The 17,054-nt window shown below is 38.3% G+C and overlaps 1 protein-coding gene across 1 annotated transcript in view; it reads left to right on the forward strand.

Moving 5' to 3' along the window:
- MAPK14 (mitogen-activated protein kinase 14) overlaps positions 1–17,054 on the forward strand; it is a 75,703-nt gene that overhangs the window by 28,681 nt on the left and 29,968 nt on the right. The window contains exons 4-5 of the mRNA XM_069564222.1: positions 405–534; positions 6,824–6,882. Coding sequence (XP_069420323.1) covers positions 405–534; positions 6,824–6,882 — 189 coding nt within the window. The remainder of the gene's footprint in view (positions 1–404; positions 535–6,823; positions 6,883–17,054) is intronic.

A 17,054-nucleotide genomic window follows, 5' to 3' on the forward strand; every position in this document is an offset into this window, starting at 1 on the left:
TCAGGTGGCTGCCTATTTTTGTGTTACTGGGACACAGCCACATCCATTTAAAAATGTATTATCTGCTGCTTTCCAGTTCCAGCCATGGAGTTGAGTTGTTGAGACAGAGACCCTGCGCCTCACAAAGTTTAAAATACTTCCTCTCTCGCCCTTCACTGAAAAAGTCTGCTGATCCTTGATTTAGATGCATAGAAAAGAAAAGATAAGAAGGAAACACCAAAAAATGATTAACAGATTACTTTGCATGGTGGGATTATAGGTCATTTTAAGTTTTATTTTCATAGTTATTTTATATTTTATTATAAGCCCATTTAATGTAGAAATCAAATAGCCTAATAAATACTAATTTTGATATATTTAGAGAACATTTAATGATGAATTTCTTATTTTTATTTTTTCCTTAGTGCTGCTTTTGACACAAAAACTGGGTTACGCGTCGCAGTGAAGAAGCTATCCAGACCATTTCAGTCCATTATTCATGCCAAAAGAACCTACAGAGAACTGCGGTTACTTAAACATATGAAGCATGAAAATGTAAGTTATTAATTTAAGGCTGGATAAATTCTGCTGTTTAATAGACTAGAAGAGTTGTGTTTTAATTACTACAAATGGAAATGCATTAGAGTACATTAGACTTTGGACCATCCTTCTTGTACTGGAGTGTTAGAGGCCACTGCATTATGTCATGTAGCTACTGAAACACTTGGGATGGAATTGGTACATCTTCCTGGAGTTTGAGTATTACTTAAAGATTTTCACAGGGAAAGCCTATAAAAAAATTTTTTTAATAAAAATGAGTATTATGAGATAAAGCAAAATTCACAAGAATTTTTAAGAGAAACTGCTACAAAGAAGTTTTGTATTCTTGTTTTACTTAAGACTATATTATCAGAGTATGGGAATCCATGGTATTTTGTGGTGTTATGGGTGTTTTCAGTGGAGGAGTTTGAGGAAGAGTGCCTTAGGTTCACTGAATGGGTATTATTTTCTAGATAATTTAATATTATAAATGTGACACAGACATTGTTTAAGTTAAATATAATGTTTTCTTTGCTGTCTGTCTGGAAATTTGAAAACAATGCCATCTTGCAAAGGAGGGCTTATAAATCCTAATAGCATAAATAAATGAATGCAATTGGATTATTAGAGGAAAGTGGGAAAAAAACAATTGACTGAGCACACTCATTTTTCATTTCAAAATCAGGTTTAAAAAGATTTATGTGATTGCTGTATGAAAGGAACTGTAAAATTTGTAGCATTATAGAAACAATGGCCATAGAGATTTTAGAATCATTTGATGGTTACTGTGTAGAAAGAAAATCACAATCTAGAAATTACCTGGCTATTCGGACTTTTTTGTTTCAGTTATTGAATTTTTTTGTCTTCAGAGTAAGAAAAATGTATCAAAATACATTTGTTTCACAAAGTGCAGATTTCTTTTAAATTGAGAGCATGGTGACTTAAATTTGGAGTTCTTCTTTATTTTCATGTTTTAATTGCATACTATTGAGAAAATCCTGTTTTCCACAGACAAATTCCTTTCCTAGGTGTAATTTTATCTGTGCATTCATGTGCAAACTTGAATTTTTAAAAAGTTCAGTGCAGAGCTGCAGCCTTCCTAATCAGTGACATGTTTATAAGAAGTTGAAATATGTGGAAAGAGCTGGCTGGAGAAGCTTCATTCCGAAGTCTGCATAAAATCAAGGTGGCCTGGCAGCTTAACTGATGGCTTTACATATATTTTTAACACAGTTGATTATGTGTGCTGTTTTTCATTACATGTTAATAAATGTGACAGAGACACTGTCATAGTTTTAAATATAAAGAATACTTTGAAAGTGGAATGCAAGCCAAACATTTATGGAACCCCAAAGCACCTCCAAGAGGCCCCAGGATCCCACTGATGTTGCCTATGCTAATTTAAGAACGTCTTGTTTTAGAAGATTACCAGCACTATAATTTATTGTTCTGCTTTATTTCATGGTCATTTTAAGCCAGTGTTTATGGCAAAAAAATTATTTTGGGTTATCTGAATCCATGCCTTGGCTTTTCTAATGATCACCAAAACAACCTTATTTAGTATTTTCTATTTTAATTTTCTGTTCTGAGATCCTTTGAAATGTTTCTTATATGATATTGGGCTGGTTACATTTGGCCCATTCTGTGTTTGTAGAAACGAAGAGGCCACGGTGATGAGATGCAATTACAAGTTTAATTGAAGATTGTAAGAGGAATTCCTTTATCTTCTTCTTCCTTTTTCTTTCATTTTTTAAAAATAACTGGTCTGGGCCACTGTCCCAAGCTCACTGTTAGGCCTCCAACGACAACAGCAACAACAGCAACTTAAAACTCTGGAAAATTTTAAGTATTGCTACCAAATAGAATTTTTAGGTGCCAGGTACCCAAGCAATCTTTTACACAAAAATGCCTCTGACTTACGATTCATAGTTTATCTTATTTATACTATTAGTGATAATGTATGACATATATAATTTTCATATGGATTTACAAGAGCTAGGGAATGTCCTCTGTAACTGGTAAGAGTTATTCGCGACAAACTTAACCTGGCCCATTCCTGACTGAACTTTTGACCTTGATCTCATTAACACTTGGTCTAAGGCAGATTAAAGGGAAGCAGCCTGCTGGCTGGATCCTTTTGCTAAGTTGTTATTGCCTGGTTAAGGGCCTGGAGATCTGTGCATTTTAAAATTTAAAAATGATTAAGGGAATCCTATTATAAATTTTATTTGGGAGTCTTAGATTTAATCTTACTGCGATAGAACAAGTGGTTTTTGTGTTTTGTGTTAAATACATTAAATAATTGTCTTTGGTCACTGAGTTAAAGTGATTTTTGAGTTGTGTCAGTTTAATAAAGATGTTTAACTTCTGTCTGTTAACTGTTGGATCATTATAGAACAGTGATTCAGATATCTCTGTCATCTGAGATATTTGCTGATTATTTGCATTATAAATGTCTTTTTAAAGTATTTAATTCCTAAGTTACTTTTTAAAGTGTCTGAAAGCATATAGTGGCAGAAAGAGTAAGCAAATAGTCTAAAATATAACTTGAATTACAAGTAAATTTCCATTTAAAAAAATAAGAAATGAATTGATGATGGAATGTCCCCCTGATCTACTTTAATGCTGGGAAACTTTTGTTTTATAGTATTTTCTTATGATTAATACTCCATAAATATGATGAACATTTCACGGAAAGATGGGCACAGTAAAAGAAATGGCAAGGACCTACCAGAAGCAGAAGAGATTAAAAAGAGGTGGCAAGAATACACAGAAGAACTATAAAAAAAGGTCTTAATGACGGATAACCATGATGGTGTGGTCACTCACCTAGACCCAGACATACTGGGCTTGAAGTCAGGTGGGCCTTGGGAAACATTACTAACTAGTGGAGGTGATGGAATCCCAGCTGAGCTATTTAAAATCCTAAAAGATGATGCTGTGAAAGTGCTGCACTGAGTATGCCAACAAATTTGGAAAACTCAACAGTGGGCATAAGACTGGAAAAGGTCAGTTTTCATTACAATCCAAAAGAAGGACAATGCCAAAGAATGTTCCGACTACTGCAATTGTGCTCATTTCACATACTGGCAAAGTAATGTTCAAAATCCTTCAAGTAGGCTTCAGCAGTATATGAATCAAGAACTTCCAGATGTACAAGCTGGATTTAGATAAGGCAGAGGAACCAGAGATCAAGTTACCAACAGCCATAGAAAACCAAGGGAATTCCAGAAAAATACATGCTTCATTGACTACACTAAAGCCTTTGACTGTGGGGATCACAACAAGCTCTGAAAGATTCTTGAAGAAATGGGAGTACTAAACCACCTTACCTGTTTTCTGAGAAACCTGTATGCAGGTCAAGAAGCAACAGTTAGAACCGGACATGGAGCGATGGACTGGTTCACAGTTGCGATAGGAGTACGTCAAGGCTGCATATTGTCACCCTGCTTATTTAACTTATATGCAGAGTACATCATGTGAAATGCCAGGCTGGATGAATCACAAGCTGAAATAAAGATTGCCAGGAGAAATATCAACAACCTCAGATATGCAAATGATATACCACTCTAATGACACAAAACGAAGAGGAACTAAAGAGCCTCTTGATTAGGGTGAAAGAGGAGAGTGAAAAAGCTGGCTTAAAACTCAGCTTTCAAAAAAACAAGATCATGGCATCTGGTCCCATCACTTCATGGCAAATAATTGTGGAAAAGTGGAAACAATGTCAGATTTTATTTTCTTGGGCTCCAAAATCACTGCAGATGGTGACTGCAGCCATGAAATTAAAAGACACTTGCTCATTAGACAAACCTAGACAGTGTATTAAAAAGCAGAGACATAACTTTGCAAAGAAAGGTTTGTATCGTCAAAGCTATGATTTTTTCCTGTAGTCATGTAAGGGTGTGAGTCTAGTTGCTTTGTCTGACTCTTGCAACCCCATAGACTGCAGCCCATCAGGCTCCTCTGTCCATGGGACTTCCTGGGCAAGAATACTGGAGTAGGTTGCCATTTCCTTCTCCAGGGGATCTTCCTGACCCAGGAATCAAACCTGCATCTCCTGCATAGGAGGTCGGATTCTTTACCACTGAACCACCAGGAAAGCCCACGAGTGTGAGAGTTGGACCATAAAGAAGGCTGAGTATTGAACAATTGATGGTTTTAGTTGTTCCACAGTATGGGGGATTGTGCTGGATCAGGGATCAAACCCATGTTTCTGGCATTGGCAGGTGGATTCTTTATCACTGAGCCACCAGGGAAACCCGATTGAAAAACAGTTGAGGACATGAGAATAGTCATATGTTAAGTGACAAGGCAGGGTATAAAATCATACGTAGTATTACTCCAGTTTAGTTTATGTACATCAGAAAAATCGAAGTATCTCAAAATATTAGTGTTAGTGATAATGGATAGTACCATTGTAGATAATTTTGGTTTTCTTATGTACAGTTGTCTGAATAAGAAGATGATTGATAACTATCTTTCCTTTGGAAAAAGATGCAAAGGCTTTCCAGGGCCTTTTTTTAGTTTGTTTCCCTTTTGGGTTCAGTCTGTAGTTGAAATTAGTTTTAAAAATTGGTATTTGGTTGAATGGCATAACTTTCTGATTAGAAGGCTCTTTTTCATGATTATATTTTGAGTGTTAGTGTATTTTACTTTTAGAGCCGTTATTTAGCTTGGTTGGTTAGAGCAGCATGCTAAGGAGTCTGCAGTTATGGGTCAGTTTTCATGAAGGCCATTTAGCTTTTGTTTGTTTCACTTCCAGATACTCTTAAATCTTGCTGGGTATATTACACATGAATTATGTGTCTTGCTTGCCTTCTTAGTGCCTAGCTTTGTAGAAATGAGTCGTCTGGGTTTCAGGAGGAGCTGGGGAAGAGGGGTATGGTAAGTGTGGATTGAATGAGTGAAAGTCACTCAGTCATGTCCAGCTCTTTGCGACCCCATGGACTATATCGTCCATGGAATTCTCCAGGCCAGAATACCGGAGGGGGTAGCCGTTCCCTTCTCCAGGAGATCTTCCCAGGTCTCCTGCATTGCAGGCGGATTCTTTACCTGCTGAGCTACCAGGGAAGCCCAAGAGTACTGGAGTGGATAGCCTGTTCCTTCTCCAGCGGATTAATCAGCATAAATCCATGACCAGAAAAACTGCTCAGAGACAGTGGGTTATTGAGTCTTAAGTAGCTCTTTGTTTTTTCTTTGTGTAAAGTTAGCTTTTTTTTTTCCTTCCATTTTTATAGTCTGATCTAAATACCTGATACTGATTAAGGGAATTACCTTGGGACTTCTGTTGGTGGTCCAGTAGTTAATAATCTGCCTGCTGATACAGAGGACATGGGTTTCATCCCTGAGCAGGGAAGATTCCACATGCCGCGAGGCAACAACACCCATGTATCACAACTTCTGAGTCCTCGGTCTGCAGCCCGCAAGCCACAGCTGCTGCAGTCTGAGAGCTCGAGGGCTTCTTGTTGGTCTGCAACAGGAGAAACCGCTGCAGGGGGAAGCCCAGGTACTGCCACAAAGAGTAGCCCCCGCTTGCTGCAGCTGGAGAAGGCCCACCCACAGCAGTGAAGACCCAGGGCAGCCAAAGTAAATAAGTTAACTTGAAAAGTATATATTTCTTTATTTGGCTGCACTGGGCCGTAGTTGAGGCAGGATCTTCACTGAGGCATGTGGGATCTTTTGCTGTGGCTCCAGGGCTCAGTTGCCCCACAGCACATGGAATCTTAGTTCCCCAAGCAGGGAATGAACCCGAGTTCCCTGCATTGGAAGGCAGATTCTTAACCGCTGGACCATCAGGGAAGTCCCAATAAATAAATTTTTTTAAAAAAATGATCTTAAGAATAGTACCAAGAATATACTGAGAGGACATATTGGGGCTTTAAAATGTCAGTTTTGAAGATTATATAGTAATTTTTATTGACTAATAATATTTTAAAAAGAAAAATGAAACTATAGTAACAGCTGTAGAAGCACAACTGTTTTCTGATAATCGTTAAACTATTAGTGCATGTGTAAGCTGAGTCCTAAATCTTTTTGCTTCCTGATAAGCTAATGGCTACATGTGACTAAATTCCAAAGACATGAAGATTTTAATGGTTTATTATGAAAAGTTATGTTTGACAAGTAAGAAGCAAAAGCATAGTTTGGGTTAAAAATGAATTGGAGTCATTAAGTATATGAGGATGTGACGTTACTGAACTAGGAGCAGGATTTAATAAGAATTATTTCCTATTAAAATAACTGAGAGCTGGTGGATAAGTTCAATATTTATTTACTGTTTGATTTTTATGTTTTATTACAGGTGATTGGTCTGTTGGATGTTTTCACACCTGCGAGGTCTCTGGAGGAATTCAATGATGTGTGAGTGAATCTTTTGTGTTTGCCTTCCTCAGCTAGAGTTTGAAGATTACCAGCCCATTTTTACTCCTGAACCACTTTACAGTATTAGATTTAGATTCCTTATTCCTGTCGCCCAGCTCTTCTGGGGGATGGGGGATGGATACAGAAGAGTGTATTTGGGTGATACATATATTCGTATTTTCATCATCTCAGGCACGTTGTGCCCTATTTGGAGAGAGAGTGGTGGGTTCTGGTAAGAATTCCATGGTGAAGAGTATAGGGAGTTTTGAGCGTGATTTTTATTCTCAAATCATGTGTCCTAGCTTTAAAAAGGACATGTTTACATCAGGAAATGTAGTGGAGCCCCATTCCATATGGTTTCTTCCATTTCTTTTACCCTATGGGAAATACATGCTGATCTTCGAGGTACTATATTTCTGTTCAGGGACAAGGGGCCAGCGTCGCGAGTTTAGACAGCTGATAGATAGTGCTGATTGTCCCAGTTTTGTGACCATCTCTATTGTTTTAGCCTGGGACACCTGGAAAGCGGGGCCTGAGATTCTCAGGAACCAGTAGTCAGCGTCTAAGGAGAATGAAACAGGGAGGGAGAGAAAGCTGCTATGAGGATACATTATTAAGTTGGTCACCATTGTGGGCAGCTGGGATGAGAATTACCAAGGTCTTGTAGAAAGCTGTATGGAATGCCGCTCAGATGGGAGCATTTACTTGCTGGCTCCTGACTCCACTGGCAAGAGTGCCCTCACATGGGGCAGTAATGCTCTCACATGCCCTGGTTGCACATGTGTGAATGCACGATAGATTCTAGAAGGTATTGTGGGAGTCGCACCTGTGTGAGTTCTCTATTGCTCCTTTCCTGAAATCTGAATTAGCATACCTCCCTCTGGTCCCCAATTCACAGATACGCTATACCATAAGAGGGAAGGAACACCTTGAATTCAGAGTTACACATTCTGTCTTATTGAAATTTTGGTATTACTGGAAAGGATGACTGTTGTGAGAAACTGCAGATCCTGGCTGCCCATCCACAGCCTCTACTCTCTGTTGATGCCGAGGATGAACTTAACTCCACCTATCCTGAGTCCCTTTCTCCTTCCCTTATCCTAGGCCAGGTGCCCATTTCCCAGAGAGCAAGCTTCGCGGGTGGGGGAGATATACTATGTTGGAGCTTGTGTGTTCTGTCTAATGAAAGGGGAAAAGAAATGTAGAATATTAAATAGAGAAGGAGGAAAGATAACAAAAAATTTCCCACCACTTGAGGTTAGTTGGAATGTGATTTGACTGAGAGTAGACGATGAGAAAAGGGGAATCTGGTCTAAGTGCAAGAACTCCCACCCACATTAACCTTGATCCTGCTGATGAAAGTTTGAGACTCAAGCAAAGGAGGGGGGAAAAAGATAATAACTAAGAACATCTGTGCTTCCTGAGCCCTGCTTGACGTTACTACAAAGCCTCCTTACGGGATGCCCCCCAGGCAGGGGCACGTGAGTTGCAAGTTGTTGAGTCCTGCTGTAGACTGTGCTTGGAAAAGGGAATATTGCAGTGCTGCTTTTTTTTTTTTAACCTTGATTAATTTTTACTTTTCTTGAGGAATTAATTTTTTAGAGCAGCTTTAGCTTTACCACAAAATTGAGAGCCTTCCCCATTATCAACATCACTCAACAAGAATGATATATGTAAAAAAAATATATATTTTTTTTACCAAGAATGAAGCTATGTGACACATCATAATTACCCAGAATTCATAGTTTATTGTAGGAGTCACTCTTAGTATTGTACATTCTGTGGATTTAGACAAATGTATAATGTCATTCCATTATAATATGTTACACTGTATTCTCACTACCCTAGGAATGATGATTTTTTGTATTCTACGTGTGGAAAAATTGCTAAAGTATTAATAATATACTTGGAAAACATTTGAATCAGAATTGAGCCCTAGCTCAAAATGTTAGGTGTGATGAGGATTGATTATTTTCATTTTTTAAGAAAGGAATTGATTTGTTGACCTGGGCTAATACTGTATTTTGCCTCTCTCAGGCATATGAAATTGGATTATGAGCCTGTTTTTCCTGTGTCATTGAGAGGTTAAGTTTTATCCATTGTAAGGCCTGTTGGCTCTTTATCCATTTGAAGGCCCATTGACTGCAAGCATGCCCATTGAACAGAAGTTGCATTTATTTCTTCATTCATTCGACAGATACCAAGCAGGAATCTATTCTTTCTACTTAATGGTAGTGAGGTTCTATTTACTTATTAATTTCCAGCTTTATTGAGATATAACTGACATACAACACTGTGTGATTTGGGTCATGATTCTTTATAAACAAGATCTTAGTTCACCTGTTGGGAGCGAATCTCAGTACTGTGTGTTGAATACTTGCTGAGCAGAGTGTTAGAACAGGGCTCAGGAAAATCAGAAACACTGGTCTTTTCCCTGATGAAATCAAAATCTTGTTAGGGGAAATAAGTTAGACACTTCTGGAACCAGTTTAAGAGTTGGCTGTAAGACCCTGGACAAGTCACTTTGCCTCTTTGGGTCCCCGTTAATGTCTGTAAAAGGATGAAAATTGGGGCGGTTCACTTCTCAAGTGTTTTCAATCTCAGAGAATCTCTGAAAATATAATGATGAACCTAAAGGATATCTTTGGGAAATGTTTCATTGTTATCTTTTTATGATGTATGTATCACTGAGAAAAAAATTAGTGCTTTTTTAAGACTGTGGTTATTTCAGTGTTTTCCAAAGTCATTTCGGAATTTGCACAAGAGGTCAGACATCTTCACTGACAGTTGCAGAGTGTGCAGATTTAAATACTTTTAGAAAACTGGCATGACCTGGGCTCAGTGTTATGCAACACAATACTTGCACTTCCTAAACGCATTCAAATGCACATTAAAATAGCATAAACAAAGACCCAGTATTTTGGCCAAATCAGACTGAAGGCTCAAATGATTCTGCAGGCTGCCATGTTTAGAGCAGGCAGTAATTTTGAACAAGAATTTTCTGTGCTAATTAAAATCTCTATTTTGCATATTTATAGTTGGCTTTAAATCATGTGTTATGTGTATTTGTTTCTTTACATTTCAGTTAGCACTTTTCATTTATCATGCACTTCAAGTTTTTACTGAATTTTAAATTTCTTGTTAATTTAGGCACCCTGCATACTTTCATCTGTAAGACTATACTTTTGAGAAGGGAATGATAAATAGGTGGTGAGTTCTGATCGTTAGAAGGATGTTCAGTTACGGAATCTGATAGATAAACCTGGCGTTTGGAAAATGTGGAGTTAGAAGATGAGTCCACCAAGTTGTTCTTGACTGCCATGTGATGGTTGTACAGATAACAAAATTTTATAAGATATAGCTAGATATTTTTAATGATTAGCTATCATTTGGACATTTCTGTTTGCTTCTTGATGGTAATATTTGGAAGGAGGTGGCGTGCATATGCCTTAGTGAAGTCACTCAGTTGTGTCCAACTCTTTATGACCCCATAGATGGCAGCCCACCAGGCTCCCCCGTCCCTGGGATTCTCCAGGCAAGAATACTGGAGTGGATTGCCATTTCTTTCTCCAGGGGATCTTCCTGACCCGGGGATCGAACCCAGGTCTCCCACATTGTAGCCAGACTCTTGACCGTCTGAGCCACAAGGGAAGCCGTGTATATGCCTTATGCATTTTGCAAATATTTACTTGCCAGTAGAAATCCAGAATCTTGAAATAGCCAAGTGTTTGCATACTATTTTCTGCCATTTCCCCCCGTGTTTTACAGCTTTCCATCCAGGGTTTGTTACTCCCCTTGCTACAGTTCCTTATCTCTCTTGGTGAAAAGAGGTGTGGAAGTGAGATTTTCGATTCTACTGTGATTTAGCAGAAGACCTATAACAGGGTCAGTCAGCAGCCATTGTTTTAGTGAAAGCCAATGGACAGATAATTACCTAGTTTATTTAACCTTCCACTAACTAAAAATGATTGTTCAACCACTAGGTGTAGCCTTTTGTATCAGTGTAAAAGTTGCTGATTATACTGAATAGGTAAAGGACATTTCTAGATTTATATTTAAGTATTCATTCTCTGGAGAATGTAGCAAATAAAACAGACGTGATCCTTGATGATAGGTTGAGACTCTTGTTAAATGACCAAACAAAATAGAGGGTGGTAGTTCTGAAAGATCCTGCGTGAGTTTTGCTCCTGTACACTCTCTGACCTCATCCAGTACTTTCCCCACTGACTCTCTCCGTTCTAGCCGCTCTGGCTTCTCTGTTCTTCCCTGAATACAGACATCCATGTTCTCAGTAGGACCTTTGCCTGGGTTTCTGGTGTTGACTTGAAACACTCTCCCCATATATCCACATGACTGGCTCCTTCATTTCCTTCAAGATTCTATGAAAGGTCATTTCATCAGAAGCTTTTTTCCCCCTCACCATCCTTGCTGAAACACTGTACTGTGAGGGCCTACTCCTTATGCTACTTTGTTCTTAGCAGATTTTATCATCACGTGTTTGTTATTCTCTGTCTTCTCCCTCTAGCTTGTAAGCTCTATTATTAGAGCAGGGAGTTTATTTTCTTTCTAGTTGAGTCTTTAGTAGTTATACATTTTCAGAAATTGAGAGAGATGAACTGAACTATTTAACACCACAAATAAAATTGTACATATCTTAATTCTTTTTGGCTCTATTTCTAACTACATTTTTATTGATCTGGAGCTCTATTATTTGGATGTTTGCTGATCCTTCTTGAATAGATATGATGTCAAAACTAAAGGCCTTTAGTTGCATATTGTCTCAATAATAAGATGAAGCATAAATGCTTACCTACAATAACTTAAAAGACAAAGTCAAATTGGCCAAATTGTACCCTGTCATAGCAGTGTACAGGGTTTTAAGTGATCTCAGACCATGAGAGAACCTTAGTGGAGGAAAACCTTTAAAGAAGGTAATAACTGTATTTGAAGAAACAGATGAGTAAGGATTGTGTGTAGAGCTTGAAACATATTCCAGATAGTCAAAGAAGGAAATATATAAATTATACAGAAAAAAGAGATTTCTGTGAAATGGAGACAGTTAAAGGAGTAGATAACCCTTAATTTTTCCTTTGTTCTTGGATAAACATTGTGTTACTAAATTCTGATTTTGTATATGTGTGTATGTGTGTAGCAGAGGAGAGTTGTTTTCCTAATTTGACTAATTGGCATTGTCTGCTTGGAAATAGGGCTTTCCTCCATCACTGAAAGAAATTCCTAGCCCAGTGGCTTGAACTTACAGAAATACTTATTCTTTGAAAATAGGTTGCAAAAAAAAAAAAGAAAATAGGTTGCATGCTCAAGATAGGTAATACAGGAACAGAAGCAATCTGGGAGAAAGATGAATGAGTTAGCTGTATTGACAGTTATATTTAAAATTTATATCCTTATCAGAGAGGTCTGCTAAAATGAGCATAGAGAGTTGGTAGAGCATGTAGGTGTCATCACGGACTCACCTTTGAAATCTAAACAGATTATGCATCCTTTAAGAAAATACCATTTCATTTTTGTCTGATACAATCAGTAAGATGCCCTGTTTTTCTCAGATTAGCTCTTGTAAAGAGGTAAAGCAGCTTCAAGGTCTGGCTTTCAGTTTGAGACCCTCAAGAAAACTTTCCCTGATGAATTGCTTCATAACCCTGGGTCATAGCCCTCCCTGGTGTGTTCTCCAGCTCCTTGACACCCCCTTATAGCTCTAATCATGCTCTGTTGCACGTGTATGTATGCCTTCCTCCCGTCTAAACTCTGCATCTTTTCCACTGTGGTACTCCCAGTGCTCGACAATAGGGATTTGTTGATGGAGCAGTTGAATGAATGAATAACCTTGTGCTTTCTAGTTGATGACTCGTTGGCAAGCTAGTTGTCTGAACGCATGCCCAGTGCATTCTCTTTTGACTAACTTTTTTGTTTTATCCTGGAATATAGACCATACGGTAACATTTTGAGTCTGGTTTGTTTGTTGTAGGTAATGTAGGGGGCACCTTTCAGTAATCTCCATTTCAAATGAGGAGAGTAGTTTGTTGTGAAATAAACTGGCTAAGCTGCCTACCTGGCTGCTGGTGCTTTTAGAACAGTCTGGTCTGTTTACCAGATAAGATCTTTGGCGTGAGTATCTCAATAAGATATGCCCTTGCCTGGTTTTACTAGTAATGCTATATGAGTTGTTCTGGGTCATTCAATTCAGTGGTAATTGAGTGCCTGATATCTGCTAGACAGTGTTTTTAGGTACTTTAGATACTGCACAAACAAAAAAGAGCCCTGTCCTCCTTGAACATTGTACAGATAGATAGCAGTAAACAATGAGCACGTAAAGGAGGAAATGAGATAGCATTTAGCAGGCCATAATGCTATGGACAAGAAGAAAGGTAGAACAGGGAAAAGGAATTATTGGGCATGTGAGGGCAGGGCAAGAGATACAGTTTTAAAAGGGGTGGTAAGGATAGACCTGATTGAGAAGGTGAATTTTAAGGAAAAATTTGAAGAAGTACAAATATTAGACTTGTAGATATGTGGGAGAAGAGCATTCCAGGCAGAGGGAAGAGCCAGTGCAAAGGTCCTGAGGCAGAAGACTGCGTGCTGCATTGGAGTTGCAGCAAGGGGGCCTGCGTGGCTGGAGTGAGGTCACTGTGGAACCACGTGAGAGCAGCGGAGAGAAGCAGGTGAAGGAAGGAGACAGATTACTGGGAACAAGATCCTGGTTCATGTGTGGGTTTATCTGCTGCTGAAAGGAAGTTTGTCTTTAAGTGAAAGAGAAGCCTTTTGAGAAGAGTGAGATGATCTAGTTTTCATTTTTATAGAATCACTCTATCTGCTGTTTTCATCCAAGAATCACTGGATGTATTTCAGAAGCATGTCATTACAAATAGTCAATCCTTGTGATTATTTTAAATACTTTGTTTTAATATGGATATGCTTCTTTCCCTTTCTGATAATTTCTTTGTCAAATAGGGCTGACAGAAGTAGAAATGCCAAACTATAGATTTTTTTCTACATAGGTTCTTTCTGATTGTATTATGCTTTAAAGGCGGGGGAGTGGAGGCAGTAGGGTAGGAGTCTTGACAGCTGTATGTTTTCCAAGAAGCGATTAATAAACGAAGCTCTGAAAGGAGTGCTGTCTAGAGTCCTGGAAACCACGTATTGTAGAGTTCTGCCTTTTTGTTGTTACAGTACATTTTACTTTGAGAAATGATCATTTATGCTTTTCATAGTTTAAAGGAGACCATCTTCCCAAGAAAAGTGGCAAGCAGAATTTGTATCATCGGGCTGTGAAATCATATTTTCAGCCTTCAGCCTGATAAAGTCCTACTTACTTAATTCCTTTTTAAATGTGGGGGAACTAGATAGCTTTCCAGCTGTTGGTTGGATTTAATTATTGGAAGTGTATGAACACCAGTGGGGCTTCCCAGGGGGCGCTTGCCTGCCAGTGCAGGAGATGTAAGAGACACAGGTTTGATCCCTGGGTTGGGAAGATCCCCTGAAGGAAAGCATGGCAACCCACTCCAGCATTCTGCCTGGAAAATCCCACAGAGGAGCCTGGTGGGCTACAATTCATAGGGTCACAAAGGGTCAGACATGACTGAAGCCACTTAGCACGTATGCATGTATGAACACCAACTATAATAGGCACATCTTGACTAAAATGTAATTAAATTTGCTTCCCAGGGACTAATAGTATAGAAATTATGTGGCGTCTATTAATGCTCCTTTGGGATTGACTTACTTAAAATGTGCCTACCTACATTTTCATCGCACTCCCTTGTTCACTACTTTTAAAAGTTGGCATGTCTTCCATAAGCATTCAGTAACTTTTCATGACACTTGCTTTTGTCCACTGTTGCAAAATTTATTTCAAAAACCTTACTATATGTGATGAGTTGGAATTTGACAATTGGTTGTCTTAGATTGGTCTTCTGGGCTTCGTGGAAACAACATGTAGTGATTAGGTTAGTTCTTGCCAGACAGGTCTGCCACGAATAATGTGGTTCAGTTGGTTTGACTGGAGCCTAGCAGCAATGTTTGACAATTATTACTGTATAGACTGATTAACCTTATGTACTTACATAATGTCTTGACAGTCTCTCGCTGTCTGGAAATTTTAGTGATAAAATGGATGCGGTCTCTGATGGAAGGGCATTTAAAGGGAATTACATAGTGGTGGAATATTCCAACCAAAAGCATACTCTCTTTCAGGCTGTGCAGTCAGTGGTCTTCTGACTGTATAGAATTTCTTGACTTGTTGGTAACTATTTAAACACAATGCTTAGACTTAAAATTACTATGTTTGCTTTGGTAATACTGCTTAACACCTTTCTGAACTAACTCTGCCATTATAGACTTAAGATCTTTAGGTTTTATTTCAAGGCAAATTAAGATAGATTCTAGTTAGAATCACACAGACCAGCATTTCTTCTGTTTACCTTTTCTCCTCAAAAATACAATATTTTTGAAAGTTGAAAGAATAACCCTCTCACTGTTCAGTGTCATAAAATGTAATTATTTGCAAAACAGTCTTATAAAACAAAAGTTGGATTCCCTTTTCCTTAACCTGCGTCTTGCAAATTTTTATAATTGGTATTATGGGTATGGCAACTATTATTCCAGATTTTCTGCAGGAAGTCTTATTTCCACAGTATTAACCAGTTTTTCACAGTGTTCTCATATTTGCTGGATTATGTATCAATTTGGGATTAAAAATACAGTGATTGATTAGGATGGACTATTGCAGTATTTGTAAAACTTAAATCATTCTCTTGACTAAAATTCTGTGTCATCTAGAAGAACTTGGAGGCTGTATGGGCCGTGATTTAAGATTGTGGTCTTTGAGATCAGACAGTTTTGGATTCAGCCCCTGACGTGACCACTCTTTTAACCTTGAACAGATAATATATACTTGTTTTGTCTGTGTTTCTTCCTTTGCAAAATGGTAATACTAATAAAACTTACAGAATTGTTGGGAAGAGTGTATGAGACACAGGCATAATAAATAGTGGTTGGCATAGAATAAGCACTAATGCCTTTGGTTATGTTATGTTGAGCTTGGAACATCTCTTAAGTCAGAACAACCTTGAGGAAAACATTTCAAAACATCCAGCATAGTTTAAATGACATTTAGAGTTATCTTTCCTCAAGGCAATATAAACAAACATGCAAGTTTTAAAAATATGAAGTGCTGGACTTCCCTGGTGGTCCATTGGTTAAGAATCCACCTTGCAGTGCAGGGGACATGGGTTCAATCCCTGGTCCGGAAGATTCCACATGCCACGGAGCAGCTTAGCCCGTGCACCACAACTACTAAACCTGTGCTCTGGGGCCGTGTTCTGCAAGAGAAGCCACCGCAGTGAGAAGCCTGCACGCTGCAACTAAAGAGGGTAGGCCTCGCTTGCTGCAGCGAGAGAAAGCCCAGGCACAGCCACAAAGATCCAGTGCAGCCAAAAATACAATAAATAATTAATTAAGAATCTTTAAATAAAAAATATATATATGAAGTGCTAAAATCTTACTTAAGGTTACATCTATGCTGAGTCCTATTGCTCTTTATGAAATTGTGAACTGACCATAATAGCCGAACAATGAAATTAAGAAATAGAAAAAAAAATTTTTGTTTGAGGAGAGAAAGTAATAAATATAGTGGGGTGTGTGTGAAGACAGGTCATACACATATATAGCCATGTAAGACATTAATAGTATATTTAAATTGCTGGCTTGGTTTCTTTTCTTCCAAATTTATCAAAAATAAAAATGCAGTTCGCTGGTGATCCAGTGGTTAGGACTCCATGCGTTCATTACCAAGGCCCTGGGTTCAGTCCTTGGCTGGGGGACTAAGATCCCCATAAGCCATGTGGTGGCCTAAAACAAACAGACAAAAAAACATGTTAAAAAAAATAGTAATTGAAAAGGAATGAAATTAGCCTCTTTTTTAATAGCTCAGCTGATATACATTCTGCCTCAGGAATGAGTAATGATTCTTTTAGTAAATAAAACCTAACCGAATTTTTTAAATTTCCACTTGTTTAGTACTAACTGTGGTTTTTATGTTCCCATAGTGTGATACACTGATGAGTGGGTAGGGCATCTAGAATATCTGTGGTAAACCTGTTGGGCTTGAATGTGATCATTCCCTAATCCTGTGATGTGAGGACAGGATAAAAAAATAC

The sequence above is a fragment of the Ovis canadensis genome, chromosome 20, assembly GCF_042477335.2.
Source record: "Ovis canadensis isolate MfBH-ARS-UI-01 breed Bighorn chromosome 20, ARS-UI_OviCan_v2, whole genome shotgun sequence".
NCBI lineage: Eukaryota > Metazoa > Chordata > Mammalia > Artiodactyla > Bovidae > Ovis > Ovis canadensis.